At 43.0% G+C, this 14,751-nt stretch overlaps 1 protein-coding gene across 1 annotated transcript; it reads left to right on the top strand.

Moving 5' to 3' along the window:
* Positions 1-6,618: 6,618 nt before the first annotated feature.
* Positions 6,619-13,304, top strand: CREBL2 (cAMP responsive element binding protein like 2; the record flags this gene model as incomplete). The annotated part of the gene is made up of 4 exons (XM_084267433.1): positions 6,619-6,774; positions 7,673-7,870; positions 9,032-9,179; positions 13,286-13,304. 4 exons carry the CDS (start codon positions 6,619-6,621, stop codon positions 13,288-13,290), a joined length of 507 nt encoding a protein of 168 aa, XP_084123559.1. The 3' UTR covers positions 13,291-13,304.
* Positions 13,305-14,751: the final 1,447 nt, after the last annotated feature.

The following is a 14,751-nucleotide window of genomic DNA, read 5'->3' as shown; positions in this document are numbered from 1 at the left end:
AGGAGCAAGTCTGTCACTGTAATTTCAGCTTCTATTGGTGAAATTCCTTGGTTAGTTTACAAGATTACATATTATATATTCATTATATGCATTGGCAAGCCAGGGCGTTTGTGTTAGGGTAGGAAGTAGTTCACATTTGTGTTAATTGGTAAATTGACAAGCAATCTAACTGCAATCTTTTGTGTTATAGAATTTTTATAGGATATGCTCTGGCAATAGTGATGTGAGTAATTATCTTCTCTTATTTTTTAGAAATGAGAACTAATGAATTCTTAACATTAGATCTTTTTTTTGTTACTCCACTGAGACATGCAAACAAAAACCAAACCAACAACAGCAAAATGTTGGGGTTGCCTCATTTTATTGCCAATATTCTTGACCTGTAAGGAAAATATAGCCTTACTCTTCAAAATGTTTGATGAGATATATTTTTCTTCAAAAATATGCCTAGCTGAGCTAAAACATTGAGTTTTGGGAAAAAGTGCATTTTGGTTACAAGTATTACATTGAAAATGGCTTTTTAAAACTTAAATTAGAATTTTTTTTTAATATATAGTGCATTATTGTTAATCATAGTACTGGGGTAATTGATCACTTTTTTGAATGGGAATGAAAATTACATGAAAGGTACCCAACAGCTTTTTAAAATGCCTTGCTAGTTCAAGGCAGCTATTTGTATGTTATGGATATACGAATGAAGGTACAAAAGTAGACTTAAGAAAACCTTAAGTCAGTTCTGATGACAATAGAAGAGCTGACTCTTCAGATTTTTTTTTATTTTAAAGAGTAGATCTCAGTTTCTTGCACTTGTTTTAATTTCAGGTTAGTATCTCAACATTGGACAGACTGGTTCTTGGTTGTTGGCTTTCTTTTACTCGTAAATACATTGCTGCATGTCCTCTAAATGAAGAAGCAAATTCCTTTATAGCTGTGAAAGAGCCTGTGGCTAATTAAAGCTCGGATTATTTGCTCTCCATCAGGCTGGTCCCAGGGCCTTTGGTAAGGAAATTCGTCTTGAGGTCTGACAACAACTTAATTTCCACAAACTTGTAATGTCTGGAGTGAAAGAAAAGCCTTTGAATAGGTCAGGTCAGCGTGTTTTCAGGTGTTAAAAGAGTTTGAAAAAGCAAGCCCTCAGATAAGCCGTTCATATGGGCATTTATATTTATGGATCAGACATCTGCCCATGTCTTGTGCTGGGGTTTGTACAGCTTCTCCATTTTGGAGGAGCACTTGATGCTAGGGCAGGGGAAGGCCACAGCAAAAAGCTGCACATGAAGAGTTGCACTGTGTTCCCCACTGCCCAGCTTTGAACAGTCAAATACCCAGTTGTGCCTGAGGTAGGAAGTCACAAATGGCTGGGATGCAACATCCATTGGAAGGCGTGTGGGAACGCGTCCGATGGAAAGCCTCGTGCTTCAGATAAAGGGCTTCATGAGATGTCTTCTAGCACATCTCAGCCTGTCACCCTCGTTGTTGTGGGTGGCCAGGCGATCTCCCAGGCAATCCTGGAATGGACTCTGAGGAGTGTCAGAACTCTCAGGAGGGACTGAGAGCGAGCCTGTGGAGTGAAACACAGGAGCTGTGTGCATCATGACCTCAGATGTTAAGGAGGTGGGTTACCACGTTTTCATGCTTCAGCGCCTTTTCCCAGCGCATAGGTTTGCAAAGTGCCAGCAACTTCTTCAGTTTAGGATCGTGCCTGAGGGTGAAGTGTTCTAATTGCTGCTTGCTTGGAAATACAAAACCTAAACAGCTTTAGTTACAGTTTGAGCTGAGCAATCTCAAACCGTCAGGTGTTTTCACAAGTTGCTGGTCGGCGTCGCTTGGGTGACGTCTCTGCTTTCTCTCGTTTGCAGTGGGTAAGTAAAACGCAGGAGCTTAGACCCCACACAACAGCTGGGACAATTTTATTCCACGTTTGCAGTGGGCTAGGAGGGTATATGTAGTGTAGTGCTAGTTGACCATCCCTGTTGCCTGTTCTGAGCTCTAGCAGAGAGGGGCTTGGGTTCTGTTAGCAGGACTGCCAGGACACACATGACATGTTGGTGAACGGGGTTCTGTTTGTGTTCTTCCAGGGGTGGGGGTGTGGGAAGAGGAGAACTCAGCTGTTGAGTGGTAAGGTGGCTTCTGGGTGATTGCTGCAGAGTCTAAATAGCAGTTCCTACCCTGAACCTTAATGCTTTCCCAACCTGACTTGTGGATGCCTGGAAAACACTATGAAAACTTTATATTTATTCCTACTTTACGCTTTTTAAAAATAGACATTTCAGCAAAGACAGTCGTCTTAGCACTTCTGTGCTAAACATTACAGTCTTAGCCTGTTAAATCACTGTGTATGATTAGAGTTTTAGGATTAATTTCTGTTACCTCCGCTTAAGACACATAAAATGCTTGCTCACTAAGTAGGATCTTACGTATTTGGATCATTATTGGATGCATTTTGTCTGCCAGTGAAAGTTAACTAAGTAATCTGTGCTAAGCATATAAAATGTCATGCCGTGGAGGAATAACCAGCATACTTTCCAGCTGGGTTTTGTGCTGCTGCTGTGAATGGTATGCTGTGACTTAGTAGATCAGGTAACTTAATCTTTTTTAGACTTGTGACTTAACTTCATTTGATCACTGATTTTTCAAGAAAAGGTTTGCAAGCATGAATATGTTCTTTCCCCCTCTAATGAATGCAGTGCTTAGGTTTGTGTTTATTTCTTGCTAATAACTTTTGTAGCTCGATATGGATTCTGTAGATGATCACCAGCTCCATGCTAAGTCAGGTTCTGCAGCCCTATGCCTTCAGCCACTGACAGAGAGTCTGCTCCTGATTTCCTGACCTGGATCTCAAGTATTGGCACTTAAGAGCTATTTGTTTACCTGTGAATGAACTGGAAGATACTGAAGTGGTCAACATGATGAGCGCTGCTGATCACCAGTGCTGAACACGCTTCAGATAGCTTTAATCTACCAGATTGTCTGAAGCCTGCAGATGTCATGGCCAGGCCAGCTTTACCACAGTTTTCTATCCAAGTGGCTCAGTTCCTTGGGGGTGTGAATGCTAATAGGCACATGATGTATCTATATGTTTTTCCAAAGGAGGACCTCATCTTCATATAGTCTGTCAGTGCTTCTTGTAGAGATCTGCTGAATCTGCTGTGTGTAAACAACAAAATCCTGAAATCCAAGGGCTTCTTCTGTATCGGGGCAAGTAGTGGAAATGATTTCCAGGTCAAATACTTTTGTACCTGAACATTAATGCCAAGCAAGAATCCGTTAATCCTGTTATGGTCCAAGTACTAAAGGGTGGGAGTTATGTTCTACTATTTTTCTGAAGCTTAAGTGATCTGAAATAGGCACCTGGTCCTTTTTTTTTTTAAAACAAATTTAACATAATTATTAATACTTCTATGACGTATTTAATGTTTTAATATTGTTCTGGCTCTTGATTCCATATGACTCCCCGCAGAAAGAAACAAGCCAACTCCCTGCTGCTGAATGCTAATAGATCCCATCCCTTATAAACTCTGGAGGAATACAAAGGGACTAAAAAAATGTTTGCTTGCTTGTTTGTTTTCTTGGTCTGCTGCCATGTTCAACGTCAGCTAGCACTTCTGCTTTGTCTTCTTTCTGTCACATCAGCATAGCAACTGAGTAGGCAAATATGACTAGAAGCCAGGGCGATACGGTGATGTGGGATGGTGGCAAAGGATTTATCAGGCTTTTTTTTTTCCCTGGCAGGATTGCTTAAGGTTACAGTAGGAGCTTTTAAATATTGGTGAGGAAAAGCTATCAAGGATGCAGGCTTTGATTAAATTGCTTAGCAACTAGCTGCGCAGGGTGATGCCTAATTGTATGGGGAACTCCAGTTCGGGAATCACAAAGACAGTACAAGTCTTTTGGGTGGTGTGAAGGCAGATTATTAGGGTCTTGTGGCTTAAAGGCAGAGTTAAGAGGGAAGGAAGCATCCCATTATTTCCATAGTCCTGGTAGTTAGAGCATTGGCAAGCAATGACCCAAGAGGTACAAGCCTTTTTTCTCCCATAAAGAACTTGTGTGCAGGGCTGCTGCAGTGGTAAAAGATCTTGGGGGAGAGAGAGCAATTAGTACAGCTAGCTGTAGAGAGCTCCCTTGAGTGACTGAAGGGAAAGCAGTTAATTGAAATGGTGGATCCAGGATGCAATGGGCAAAGCAGTCTACACCATGCTCTAATTTCCTTGCAGACTACAACGTGCCTTTAACTGGTTTATGTCCACATCTCTAGATCTGTCCATAAAAACATGCCTTTAAACTCAGAGTTTGTACCAGTTCACTTAATGTCTTCCTGGTGCAAAGATCCACTCTCCCTTCCCTTCTGTATGTTTTCTATGTTGATGTGACCCCCCTGCCTTAAAAAAGGTACCTTCTGTAAAATAACATCTCCTTAAAGAGCAATTATTTTGTGAGATTGTGGTGTTGGATGAATTTAAGTGATGTGAAACTGCCCTGCTGGTGGGTGCTTTTCGTTGCTGGTGCCTGCCCAAGGTGCTGGCTGTGGAAAGACTGGGTACGATTTCCAAGTAGCGTTAACTTGCTGCTTGTGGGAAACAGCGTGGTAGCAGCTACTCACCTGCCTGATGTCCAGTGAAAGGGCATGGATGTGACATGTTCCTGCACAGGACTCGGGCTCAACCTGTCACTATTTTGCTCATACAGCAGCATGTGGTGTGGTGGGACTCCGACCTTGAGTGCTAGCCCACTCTTCTAGAGGGTCAAAACTCAGAGTGGCAAAGGGTTTTGGTTTTTTAAGAGAGCTGGAGTGTATGTCTCTACAAGACCTTATCTGGCTCTTGAATTCAAAGATTTACTTTAAACTTCCTAGCACTGGCATAGAAAAGCCTTGGGCACTAAAAGTCTTTGAGAACTGAAGTACTTTGGCTGTAGTGTAATAACGTAATATCCAGAAATCTTTCAAGTGCCAAGTAATAGTAGTTAGCAAATTGTGAGTGCCTACAGCCCCTCCTGGGAAGACCGTGTGTAATTCTAACTCCTACTTAGTGGTGTGATTTTTACTATTAGCTAAGTGTGGTTCCCTGAGAGGTCAGAGCCACCCTTGTCACACCCAAAAGGGGACAGTTGCTTTCCTTTCCTCAAAGCTTCTCTACCCCTTGGCTGTGGAAGATCTTAAGGAGAGCATTTTGGTGGATTGAATGAATTAGTCAAATCATATTCAGCAGTTCAGATGTAAGAGAGACTGATACTTTTTTCTTTGCTTTTCTGAATGTATTATGTTTGTTTCATTATCACTAGATGTCCATTAAGTACTTTCTTTTCCTCCATTTGCTTATGGTAGGCAGCTACTCTTGAATAAATTAGGAGAGGCAATATAGAGAGGGTAGGATTATGTTGGCATGTGATTGTTGACTCACTTTCCAAAGAAAGAAAAGGCTTGATTGTGTAATCCTTTTTTCCCTTCATTCTAGCACATCACTGTGTTATTGTTTTTATTGCAGCCTGCTAAGTTTGTAGAACAAGTGACTTATTTGAATGTCTAAGCTGACTTCTTTCGTAGCATCACACAGTAAAAAGTGCTTTTTTTAAAAAAAAAAAAAAAGTGATGAACTCTGATATTTTGAACACTGCCTGTGAGGAAAAAACACCGTCTCTGCGCAGTATGGTACAACACCAAGCCAGCAGGGAAATTCCTGTTTGCAGGTGTGTGTATGTGTGTTAGGTGTGTTTCTCCACACCCCCTCCATTCAAATAGTGTGGTCAGAATGCAAATAGAGAGAAATCCTCACCTCAGAGGGGAGGTGGGGTGTGTGGCTGATGCAATGCTTACGGGGCGATGCTGTCTGATGGCCGCTGTACTGAATTTCTGACCGTGTTTCAGACTTTCAGGTACCATGCTCAATGTTAAGAGTAAAATATTTGGGTGGGGAAAAGTAGAGTAAACATCAAGGAAGCTATGCCCTTCTTTATTTGTAGCAAGAGAAGCCTTCTGACCTGTAAAAAAAACAGCAAAGAACTATGGCACACCCTGAGGTCTGTAGGACAGGAAAGTAGGGTGTTAGCAGTTCTGCAAGGGAGATCTGAATTAGGTGCTGGAACAGTTGAACATGGGTGTAGGTTGCATGAGAAGACCATTTTCCAGGCTATACGGTGTTGTTTTTAAGGTAAACATGGTCGGAATGGTCAGGTACGACTGGAATAGAGGCAGCAAAGGTAGGACTTGTGAGTTCCCTGGTTTGTAAAAATCTCTGGAAGGTTTCTTTGAACGATACTGGGACTGAGGAAGCTGAGATGGCTAGTGAGTGATTCTGACAAGTTTCATCTTTCAAGTGGGCTGAGGCTATGGTCATTTTACTGCAGCAGAACTTAAGTTTTGGGTTGTATTGACTGAAGCAAATATTTTTTTCTTCCAGATTGTGCTGAACTCCATAATGCTTGTCAAGTCTAGAAACACTGCATTAGGGTAGGAGTTCTTGGTAATAATAAAACAGTCCTGCTACTAATTTGACTGATCGTCTCTGTCTCCTGTGTGTCCCAGATGTCCTCTTGGATATCTGGACTAGTGTGTCCAGTTCTGGGCTCCCCAGTACAAAAGAGAAATGGAGCTTCTGAAGAGTCCAGCAAAGGGGTACTAAGATGAAGGACAACCTGACCTGTGAGGAAAGGCTGTCTAGCCCGGAGAAGAGAAGTTTCAAGGGATCTTACCAGTGTGTGAAGACTCCTGAAGTGGAGCATGCAAAGAGGACAGAGCCAGACTCTCTTCAGTGGTACCCAACGCCAGGACCAGAGGCAGTGGGCACAAACTGAAATACAGGAGAGTCCCTCTAAACATCCGGAAACATTTTTGTGCTGTGGAGGGGGTTCCTAACCACTGGCACAGGTTGACCATGGAGTCTCCCTTCCTGGAGATAGACAAAATCTGGATGTGGTCCTGGGCAGCTGGCTTTAGGTGTCCCTGCTTGAGCAGGGGCAATCAGACCTCCAGGGGTCCATGCCAGCCTCAATTGTGTGGTGATTCTGTTGCTTCAGATCAGATTAGTAGCATTTGCCATAGGACTGCTTAAGCATTGTCTTCATATTGCCTGGAGCATCTCCCCTATGAGGAAAGGCTGAGTGAGCTGGGACTGTTCAGCCTAGGGAAAAGGGTGGGAACCATATTAACATTTATAAATATCGTAAGTATGGGATGCAGGGGGAAATGGCCAGCCCCTTTTCGGTGGTCTGTGGAGACAGGACAAGGGGCAATGGCTGCAAGTTGGAGCACAGGAAGTTCTGCACCAACATGAGGAAGAACTTTCTCACAGTGAGGGTGACAGAGCCCTGGGACAGGCTGCCCAGGGAGGTGGTGGAGTCTCCATCTCTGGAGATATTCAAGACCCGTCTGGACACCTATCTGTGCAATATGTGCTAGGGAGCTGCCTTGGCAGGGGGGTTGGATTCGATGATGTCTTGAGGTCCCTTCCAACCCCTATGATTCTATGATATTGAAGTAATACCCCTTCTTTTTGTTGTTGTGCTGTCACTGAATGCTTCATGCGTCAGTCCTCTAAACATGCTGTATTTCCTCTGTTGCTCTGAATCAGTGAAAGTATATGCAAAATTTTCTACTTGAGACTTCTAGGAGGCAAATTGACATGGCTCCACCATTCCCTCTGCAGAACAGGATCCTTAATGTACCCTTCCTTTCCAGGTGGTTGGAGGCAAAGTAAAGAAACCAGGCAAGAGAGGTCGTAAACCAGCCAAAATAGACTTGAAGGCAAAGCTTGAAAGAAGTCGTCAGAGTGCAAGAGAGTGCAGAGCCAGGAAGAAACTGAGGTACCAGTACCTGGAAGAGCTGGTTTCAAGCAGAGAGCGAGCTATCTGTGCTCTCAGAGAAGAACTTGAAATGGTAAGAGACTATCATTTAACCTAACCCTCAGTAATATTTGGGACCTGCCCTTGTGGACATTTGTTCTTGAAATCACTGTGACTGCGAGTGGGCTTTGGCTAGCCATAAGGTATCAAAACATCAGCAACAGATGGACTCAGCTGTTTGCTGCTTTTGCTTGTTGAATGTGAACCTCCTGTCAAAAGCTATCTGCTGGTTTTGAACTGGAAACAAGCAAAGAAGGGGCATTGCATATGGGTCTGTCTTTGAAATGTTTGTTTTGGAGATCCTCTGACAGAGGTAGGAAGTGGTAGAGATTGGGAAGAGATGTGTTAAAATATCGGGGGGGCGGGGGGGGTGTATCCAAATTGTGTCATTGCTTCCCATGGGCCTTTTTCTCTGTTGGGGAGGTTGATTCTTGCAAGACACTCTCTGGTTTACATGTGTGGATGGTTGCACAGCTGTCCTGTGTTTACAGCACATACGAGACGTGTGTCTTGGCCAGATAAGCGGCATTAACTGAAAAGAATGTTTTATCCGGAAATAGAGACTCAGATCCTCAGTGATAATCGAGGGGCCATTGAAGCTCCACTGGAGCTGGAGGATATTTCCTTGACCTTGCCTTGGCTTGGTTTGGATAGACAGGGCTCATCACCACACGTGCGCAGGGTTAGGACTGGGTGGAACATCAGCCGACTGGCCACAGGTTTTTTCAACGTGCTTCGGGGTTCACACGAGAAGAATTTAAGATGAGGGGACTGGGAGCAAGGCACACACGCTGTAACTGTGCCTTGCACAATCAGAAAGGACCTCTTAATAGTCCATCAGCCCCGGAGCCATGTGAAATATTTGTTTTTAATAGGCCATGAACTGGAACGGTATTCTGGCATGCCAGCAGCGGGAAAGTGCACAAAGTGTTCCATCTTGTTTAATAATTACAGTATTGTGTCTCCTACTGCCACTGAGTAGCAGTTTATTGACTGAAACAGGATTTACTGAGGCCAGGTATGCAACCGCGGACACGTGCTCAGCTCGTTAGTGCTCTGCAGTTTTGTAAGAGGCTTCAGCCCAGTAAATTCAAACCTTAAATGACTATACTGGAAGGTAAAGATTACAGCTCTGTTTTGACTGCTAATGTGGTTCTGGCAGTTTGCTAGTGCCTAATGTGTTTGCATATTTCAGTACAAGCAGTGGTGCATGGCGATGGACCAAGGGAAAATCCCCTCTGAAATAAAAGCCCTGCTAACTGGAGAGGAGCAGGGCAAAGCACAGCAGAACTCAACCAAACTTGCCAAGGCTGGGAAGACAGAAGCAAACAGCAGCAATCCCTGTAAGTATCCAGCCTGTGATTAATTCCTATTTTGTTACATCTTTTGTAGCGTAGGAGGATGGCTGTGGTGTAGGAAGAAACATAAGGATGTGCATTTGGGCACAAGTAGTTGATTGAAGCAAAGAGCATAGTGGGTGGCACAAAGACTCTGTGTAATGTTTACATGGACAACACAGAAATTACACCAGCTAGGAAGCTGGGCAGTTACTTTACAAGAAGGCTCAATCTTTGTGTTTCACCAAGGCCTGTGGAGACCTGTCAGGAGCTGAGACCTTAATCGTCTACAGCACTTTCTGTTTTCTTAATGCAAGGTAAATGAAGCACATAATACATAATTGAATTTTAAAAACTCTATCAAGAAAACATTATTCTAGCTGCAAGTACTGAAAAGAGGGAAATGCTGGACTTGGAATTTCCTATGGAGTCTTCTTGCTGCCTCATTTGCACTTGTCCAGGGAATGAAATATTGTTCTTCTGGGGATTGAAAGGTGAAAAGATTGTGTGATATAAAGTCATACTCCTTAGGTGTGCACACAAGGAAACAAGAGTTAAGGCATATTGTGGACAATTCTTTCTCTCCCCATCTTCTGATTTTTGTAATATTTCATGCTACAGGTTAAATTACCCTTCACAGTAAACTTTTTTAAAAACAGGAATTCCTAGCTTTATGTTCTCAGGAACCAACGTGAAACCCTCTTTTGTAACTGTAACCATCTTCCCCCGTGGTGCATCATTCGCAGGAGGCCCGTGCAGAAGCTTCCGCGCTGCAGCAGAGGTAGCTTGGTAGCTAGCAGAAGAACGCTGTTGTCAGAGAAGCGGATGCGCCCCGGGGTGCAGGGGGAAGGATCCCAGCCCGCTGTCTTCTCTTTGCTCCTCCCCACATGAAACTCTTTGATTGTGGTGTTCCTAAACCTGCACGGAGTGAGGCTTCTGGGGTAACAGGTGTAAGGTAATCTGTGTAAGCAGAGCTGTGTTCTTCCTTTATCTACACACCTTCCCCAGATACGGCTGTGGCAGCTTTTGGGCGTTCCCGTTAAGAGGTGGGGGCTGCTTTTGTGTCAGAGCCCAGAATTATGGGGGCTTTGTGGTCGGTCGTTATGTGGTTGGTAAACACTGTGGGAGTCTGTGAAATAAAAGCGAGAAGAGGATCTTGTAACAGTTTTGTTAACCCAAATGGAGTACTGTAGGTTGAGGAGAAGGTCCTGGATCAATGCTTTCAGTAAGGAGGTTTATAGTAATGTAATTTGTAACCTAAATAAAGATGTTGCTTTCAGCATCCTTTTATAATGCTGCACGTCTCTTATGTTATTGGGGCTTTTCAAGAGGAGTACTGTGTATTTTCCCTGCTTCTGCCTATACTTCTTTTGCAGGATGTATTTTCCACCCCTTGCTCCTTGTAAGATAGTCCAAGGATCTCCCTCCAACCTGCTTCCAGGAGTGGGACAGCTGCCATCTCCTCCCACCTATTGTGCCATGCTATCTTCCTGTCTCTACCTGTATTTGGGGCCGTAGTGGCTTTCTAACCTGCAACTTAAAATGAATTCTGCTGTGTTGTCCTGGTTTCCCAGGAAAAGACAGTCCCAAGTACTGGTAGCGAGGAAAACAAGTTTAATCAATCTGGTCTTATAACGAGAGGGGGGATGGAAAATGTCCTGTGTGGTTTACTCATCCCAGACGTTGACAGCCAACCTGCTGCTCTTTCCTTTGTACCTGTTTTCTGCATGTATATGGTGCAATGTGGAGAGTGGAGCCCTCAGGATTTTCAGTGGGGGCTTTGCTTGTTTATTCTCTGATTTGTTTGTGACAATGTCTTTATGAAGTGCATGGAACACTTTTTTGAATCTTATGTTTTTTCTTTGTTTCATAGAATAAATGTGACAATGAATGACTTCGCTAGACTGAGTGTTGCCTTCTTTTGAATTGAATTAATTGGGACTGTTTAGCATTGTCTCATTTCAGGGTTAGTTGCAAGCACTGAAAATAAAGTGCCATGTTTCAGTATACAGCACAGTTCTCAGAATTCTGTCCTGAGAGCTCATATATATTAAACCTTAAGGCATGGGTTTAAGCTTGTTTTCTAGACCCTCCACACATGTACTTACTTAGAGAATGCCAGAAGTATTGCGTTGACATGGAAAACTGTTGGGAAAAGTTAAATAACACCGAAGCAGAAATGGGGAGAATGAGGGTTTCCTTCCCTCCTTCCCCCCGCCCCAATTTTAAGCCATTTGCTCTGAAAGAGATAAAACCAACCAGGGGTTTGGCTATGCTGAATGCTTGCCTCTCCTTTTTCTGGGTTCTCTGGAAGAAAAAACCCAACACAGGCCAGATGTCCAGAACTATACTCTGTGAACCTTGCAGTTGGATTTTGTAACATCATCATGCCAGCAGCGTAATATATTATTTTTGGTTGGAATTAATGTAGACAGTTCCTCTAGTTTCAAATGTAAACTGTATATTGTAATTAAACATATATTTCAAAGGTTATGTGTATACTTAAGTGTCTTTCTGAATCAGGGGTGTGGAGAATGTAAAGAGGAGGACCAGAACAGCTCCCCTCTGCAGTAGGCTTTGTGACAAACGTAGCTCTGATCTCACCAGAAATACCCCACTTGCTCTCTTCCTTCCCACTAGTTTGTTTCACTTGCTGTGATACCAAAGAAGAAACTTCTCTGGAGCTGAGTTTTCTTTTGTGGAGGAAGTCAGGAGTTGGAATTTCTCCTTGTGATGAGCAATAGTTTTCATCTGTTCAGCATCACTGTGGCTCCTGCTTCCTGGCTTAGCTGGCAGTTGACATTACAGGATCGTTTTTGGCAAGCCTGGGCACAAACAGCAGGATCCATGTTCTAACAGGGTTTGTTTTGTGCTCTGTGCAGGAGGGACAAGAGGCATGTTACAGCCTCCATCTTCTTAAATGGTGCCCATGTTTGTTCTGCAAGCCAAAAGTGTGAGACAGAGTTAGAGCCTCTAACCACAGTCTTCCAACGTGCTCTAGATGCTGTAGTTTATTAACAAAATGTAGGAGTTCCAGCAACAGTCACTAATTAGATAGAGTTCTCTGGCTTCAATCACATGGCCAACTGTGCGATGTTCTAAATGTTCAGGGCTTGAATGAATCTCTGGGAGTCCTTTATTTTGGAGTTTGAAGTTAAGCATTTCCCCTTGAAAATTAACAGCAATGTTTGTGTTACCCACTCATCAGGTACACTGCTGCCTGCAGTCTTCATTCACATTGAGGTGGCTCCCAGAAGCGATACCAACAGGTCCTCTGACGAGGAGTCTTGGGTAGTGCCCTAAGTAATGGAGGACAGCTTAGTCTTACCCTCTCTTGGTGTAAAATGGGTACAGACAGCCTTCCACCAATTTCTCCTGCAGTGAGTGTGTGCAGCTGGTTCTCTCCCATAAACATTGAAGAAAGGAAATGAGCCTGGAAGTGCTTCACTTGTCCATTTGCCATGGAAATCTAATGGTCAGCTAGAACCATTTGGTCAGCTAGAACCATTTGACCAGCTAGAGGTGGGTATCTCTTGGAAAATATCCAGGGTCTTCAAAATACACTTCCTCTGTTAGTTGGTGTTCATTAAAGGTGGTAGGAGACCGTTACAGTAAGTTACAGTAAGATTTAACTCAGTTGATGCCTTTGGGAAGAAGAACTGGACAGCTGCACTAATCCTTTTGGAGAATTTAACCCAAGAGTTTACCAGGTACTGAAAATGTGATTGAAAGAAGATGCAGTAGGTCTTGTCTCTTTAACCCCAAATACATGAAATGGATACATTTGATAGACTTGTCACTTAATGGAGAACACTTTGTAAAAAAACCCTAAACCCCTCCAAACAAACCAAACCAAACAAAAAACCCTCCAACAATTACCTGCTTTTGTAACCTGGTGATAATAATAAGCATTTGCCAAAGAACCAGCATGCTGTCAAGTGCTTTTCAAAATACTGTTAGAACAGCAGAATCTGTTTGGTTGTGGGGTTTTTTTATGTATTAGATAAATTTCCAAAAGCTTTTCTCTTTCTTGACAGCTGAAACCATGACTAGCTTTGGGAGAGTGCCCATGACTGACTTGTCTTTCTTTTTTTCCCCCTTTTACATTTTAGGGTGAAGATCACATCTAGTTCTTCCTGGCATCTCATGAAGAGATGGAGAATATTTGACATCATAGTTCCATTTCTACTTTCCATGAAATCATGATCTCTATAACTAGCTATAAAGTTGCTGTTAATAAAAGAACCAAATGTTTGAGACCAATCTCAAAATGTAGAGGAATCAAGAGGAAAAGCTGAAGTAAGAACCCTAGTCCTCATTATCACAGAATCAATCACAGAATCACAAGGTTGGAAGAGACCTTTAAGATCATCAAGTCCAACCGTTCCTGTCCTATGCTAAACTGCATCCCTAAGTACCTGGTGGGAGTTACAGCACGAGTGACAGAGGATGGGCTGATGTTTAAGTATCTGCAGTAGGTGAGGGGAGCTTGTGAGCGTCCTGCCACTAAGTGCTACTGAGCACGGACTTCTGTGTGAGCTCTGTCAGTAACTGAGTTCTTGTCTGACTGTTCTGGATGCCTATGAGAAAACAGAAGCTTCTAATCCACAGCGCATCACGTGATGCTGTATTTATGGTATGTACAGATTTGTGTATGTAGATACTGAAGCAGAGTTTGTAGTGTCAGTCAAAGCCGTTGCCTTAAGCAATTTCTGCAAAGGTGGTTGCTTGATATTATTTATACCATTTTTTGTATTTTCTTTACCTCATAAATTGTAACTAGAAAATGCTGTCATTGTCCAACTAATGATTTTCAGCAACACTCCATTAAAAAAATCCACCAACAAACACCTAAACAACTGACTTGTGGTTTCTTTCATTCCTCCATGAAAAGCACTTGGGAGGCAGAAGTTTTGCTCCCTTTAAGTAGCGCAGGATTAGCCCTGCTGTTTTGTGTTCCTGCTGGTAACTCACAACTGCCTTAATCACCGTTACTAAGAGAAGCTGCTGCTACCATTGCTGCTGCTGCTGCAGCAACGACTTCTTGTGTATGATCTGTGTGTATCAGGGTGGGGAATGATGACGTTCTGAACTGTGCTGCTGCTGCTGCTGCTAAGCATTCTGTTGATGAAATAATGCTGTGAGTAAAAGACTACAAGTGGATTACAAAATGTGTGTTTTCTTCAGACGGTATGTTCAACGTGAGTAGAAATAGCTTGCTGTAAAAGGTAACTTTTCCCACACCTTCTTTCTTATGGCAACTTTCAAAATACTTTTTCATCAAGTTACATGGTGCTGGCAGCAGCAATGCTGCATATTCTTGTGGTAGTACCAGCAGTGTCCTCCAGCTTCACCATGTCCTTATGAGGCATGCTTTGAATGCTTGCTGATGCAAGAAACAATTATTTCCTACTCATTATTGACCACAGATCCCACTGTGTTGCTAGGTTGGTGTCTTGTGGTTTGTGTTTTGCATTTCTAGGATTTTTTTTTTCCATCTCTGAGCTTTGACCTCTCCCTCTCCTCAGTAAGTGTTCCTTTTTCCATACATAAAAAAAAGGTCTTCCATGAATCTTCT

This window comes from Gallinula chloropus (genome assembly GCF_964237585.1).
Source record: "Gallinula chloropus genome assembly, chromosome: 1".
NCBI lineage: Eukaryota > Metazoa > Chordata > Aves > Gruiformes > Rallidae > Gallinula > Gallinula chloropus.
This window is presented reverse-complemented; position numbering and strand designations above follow the sequence as displayed.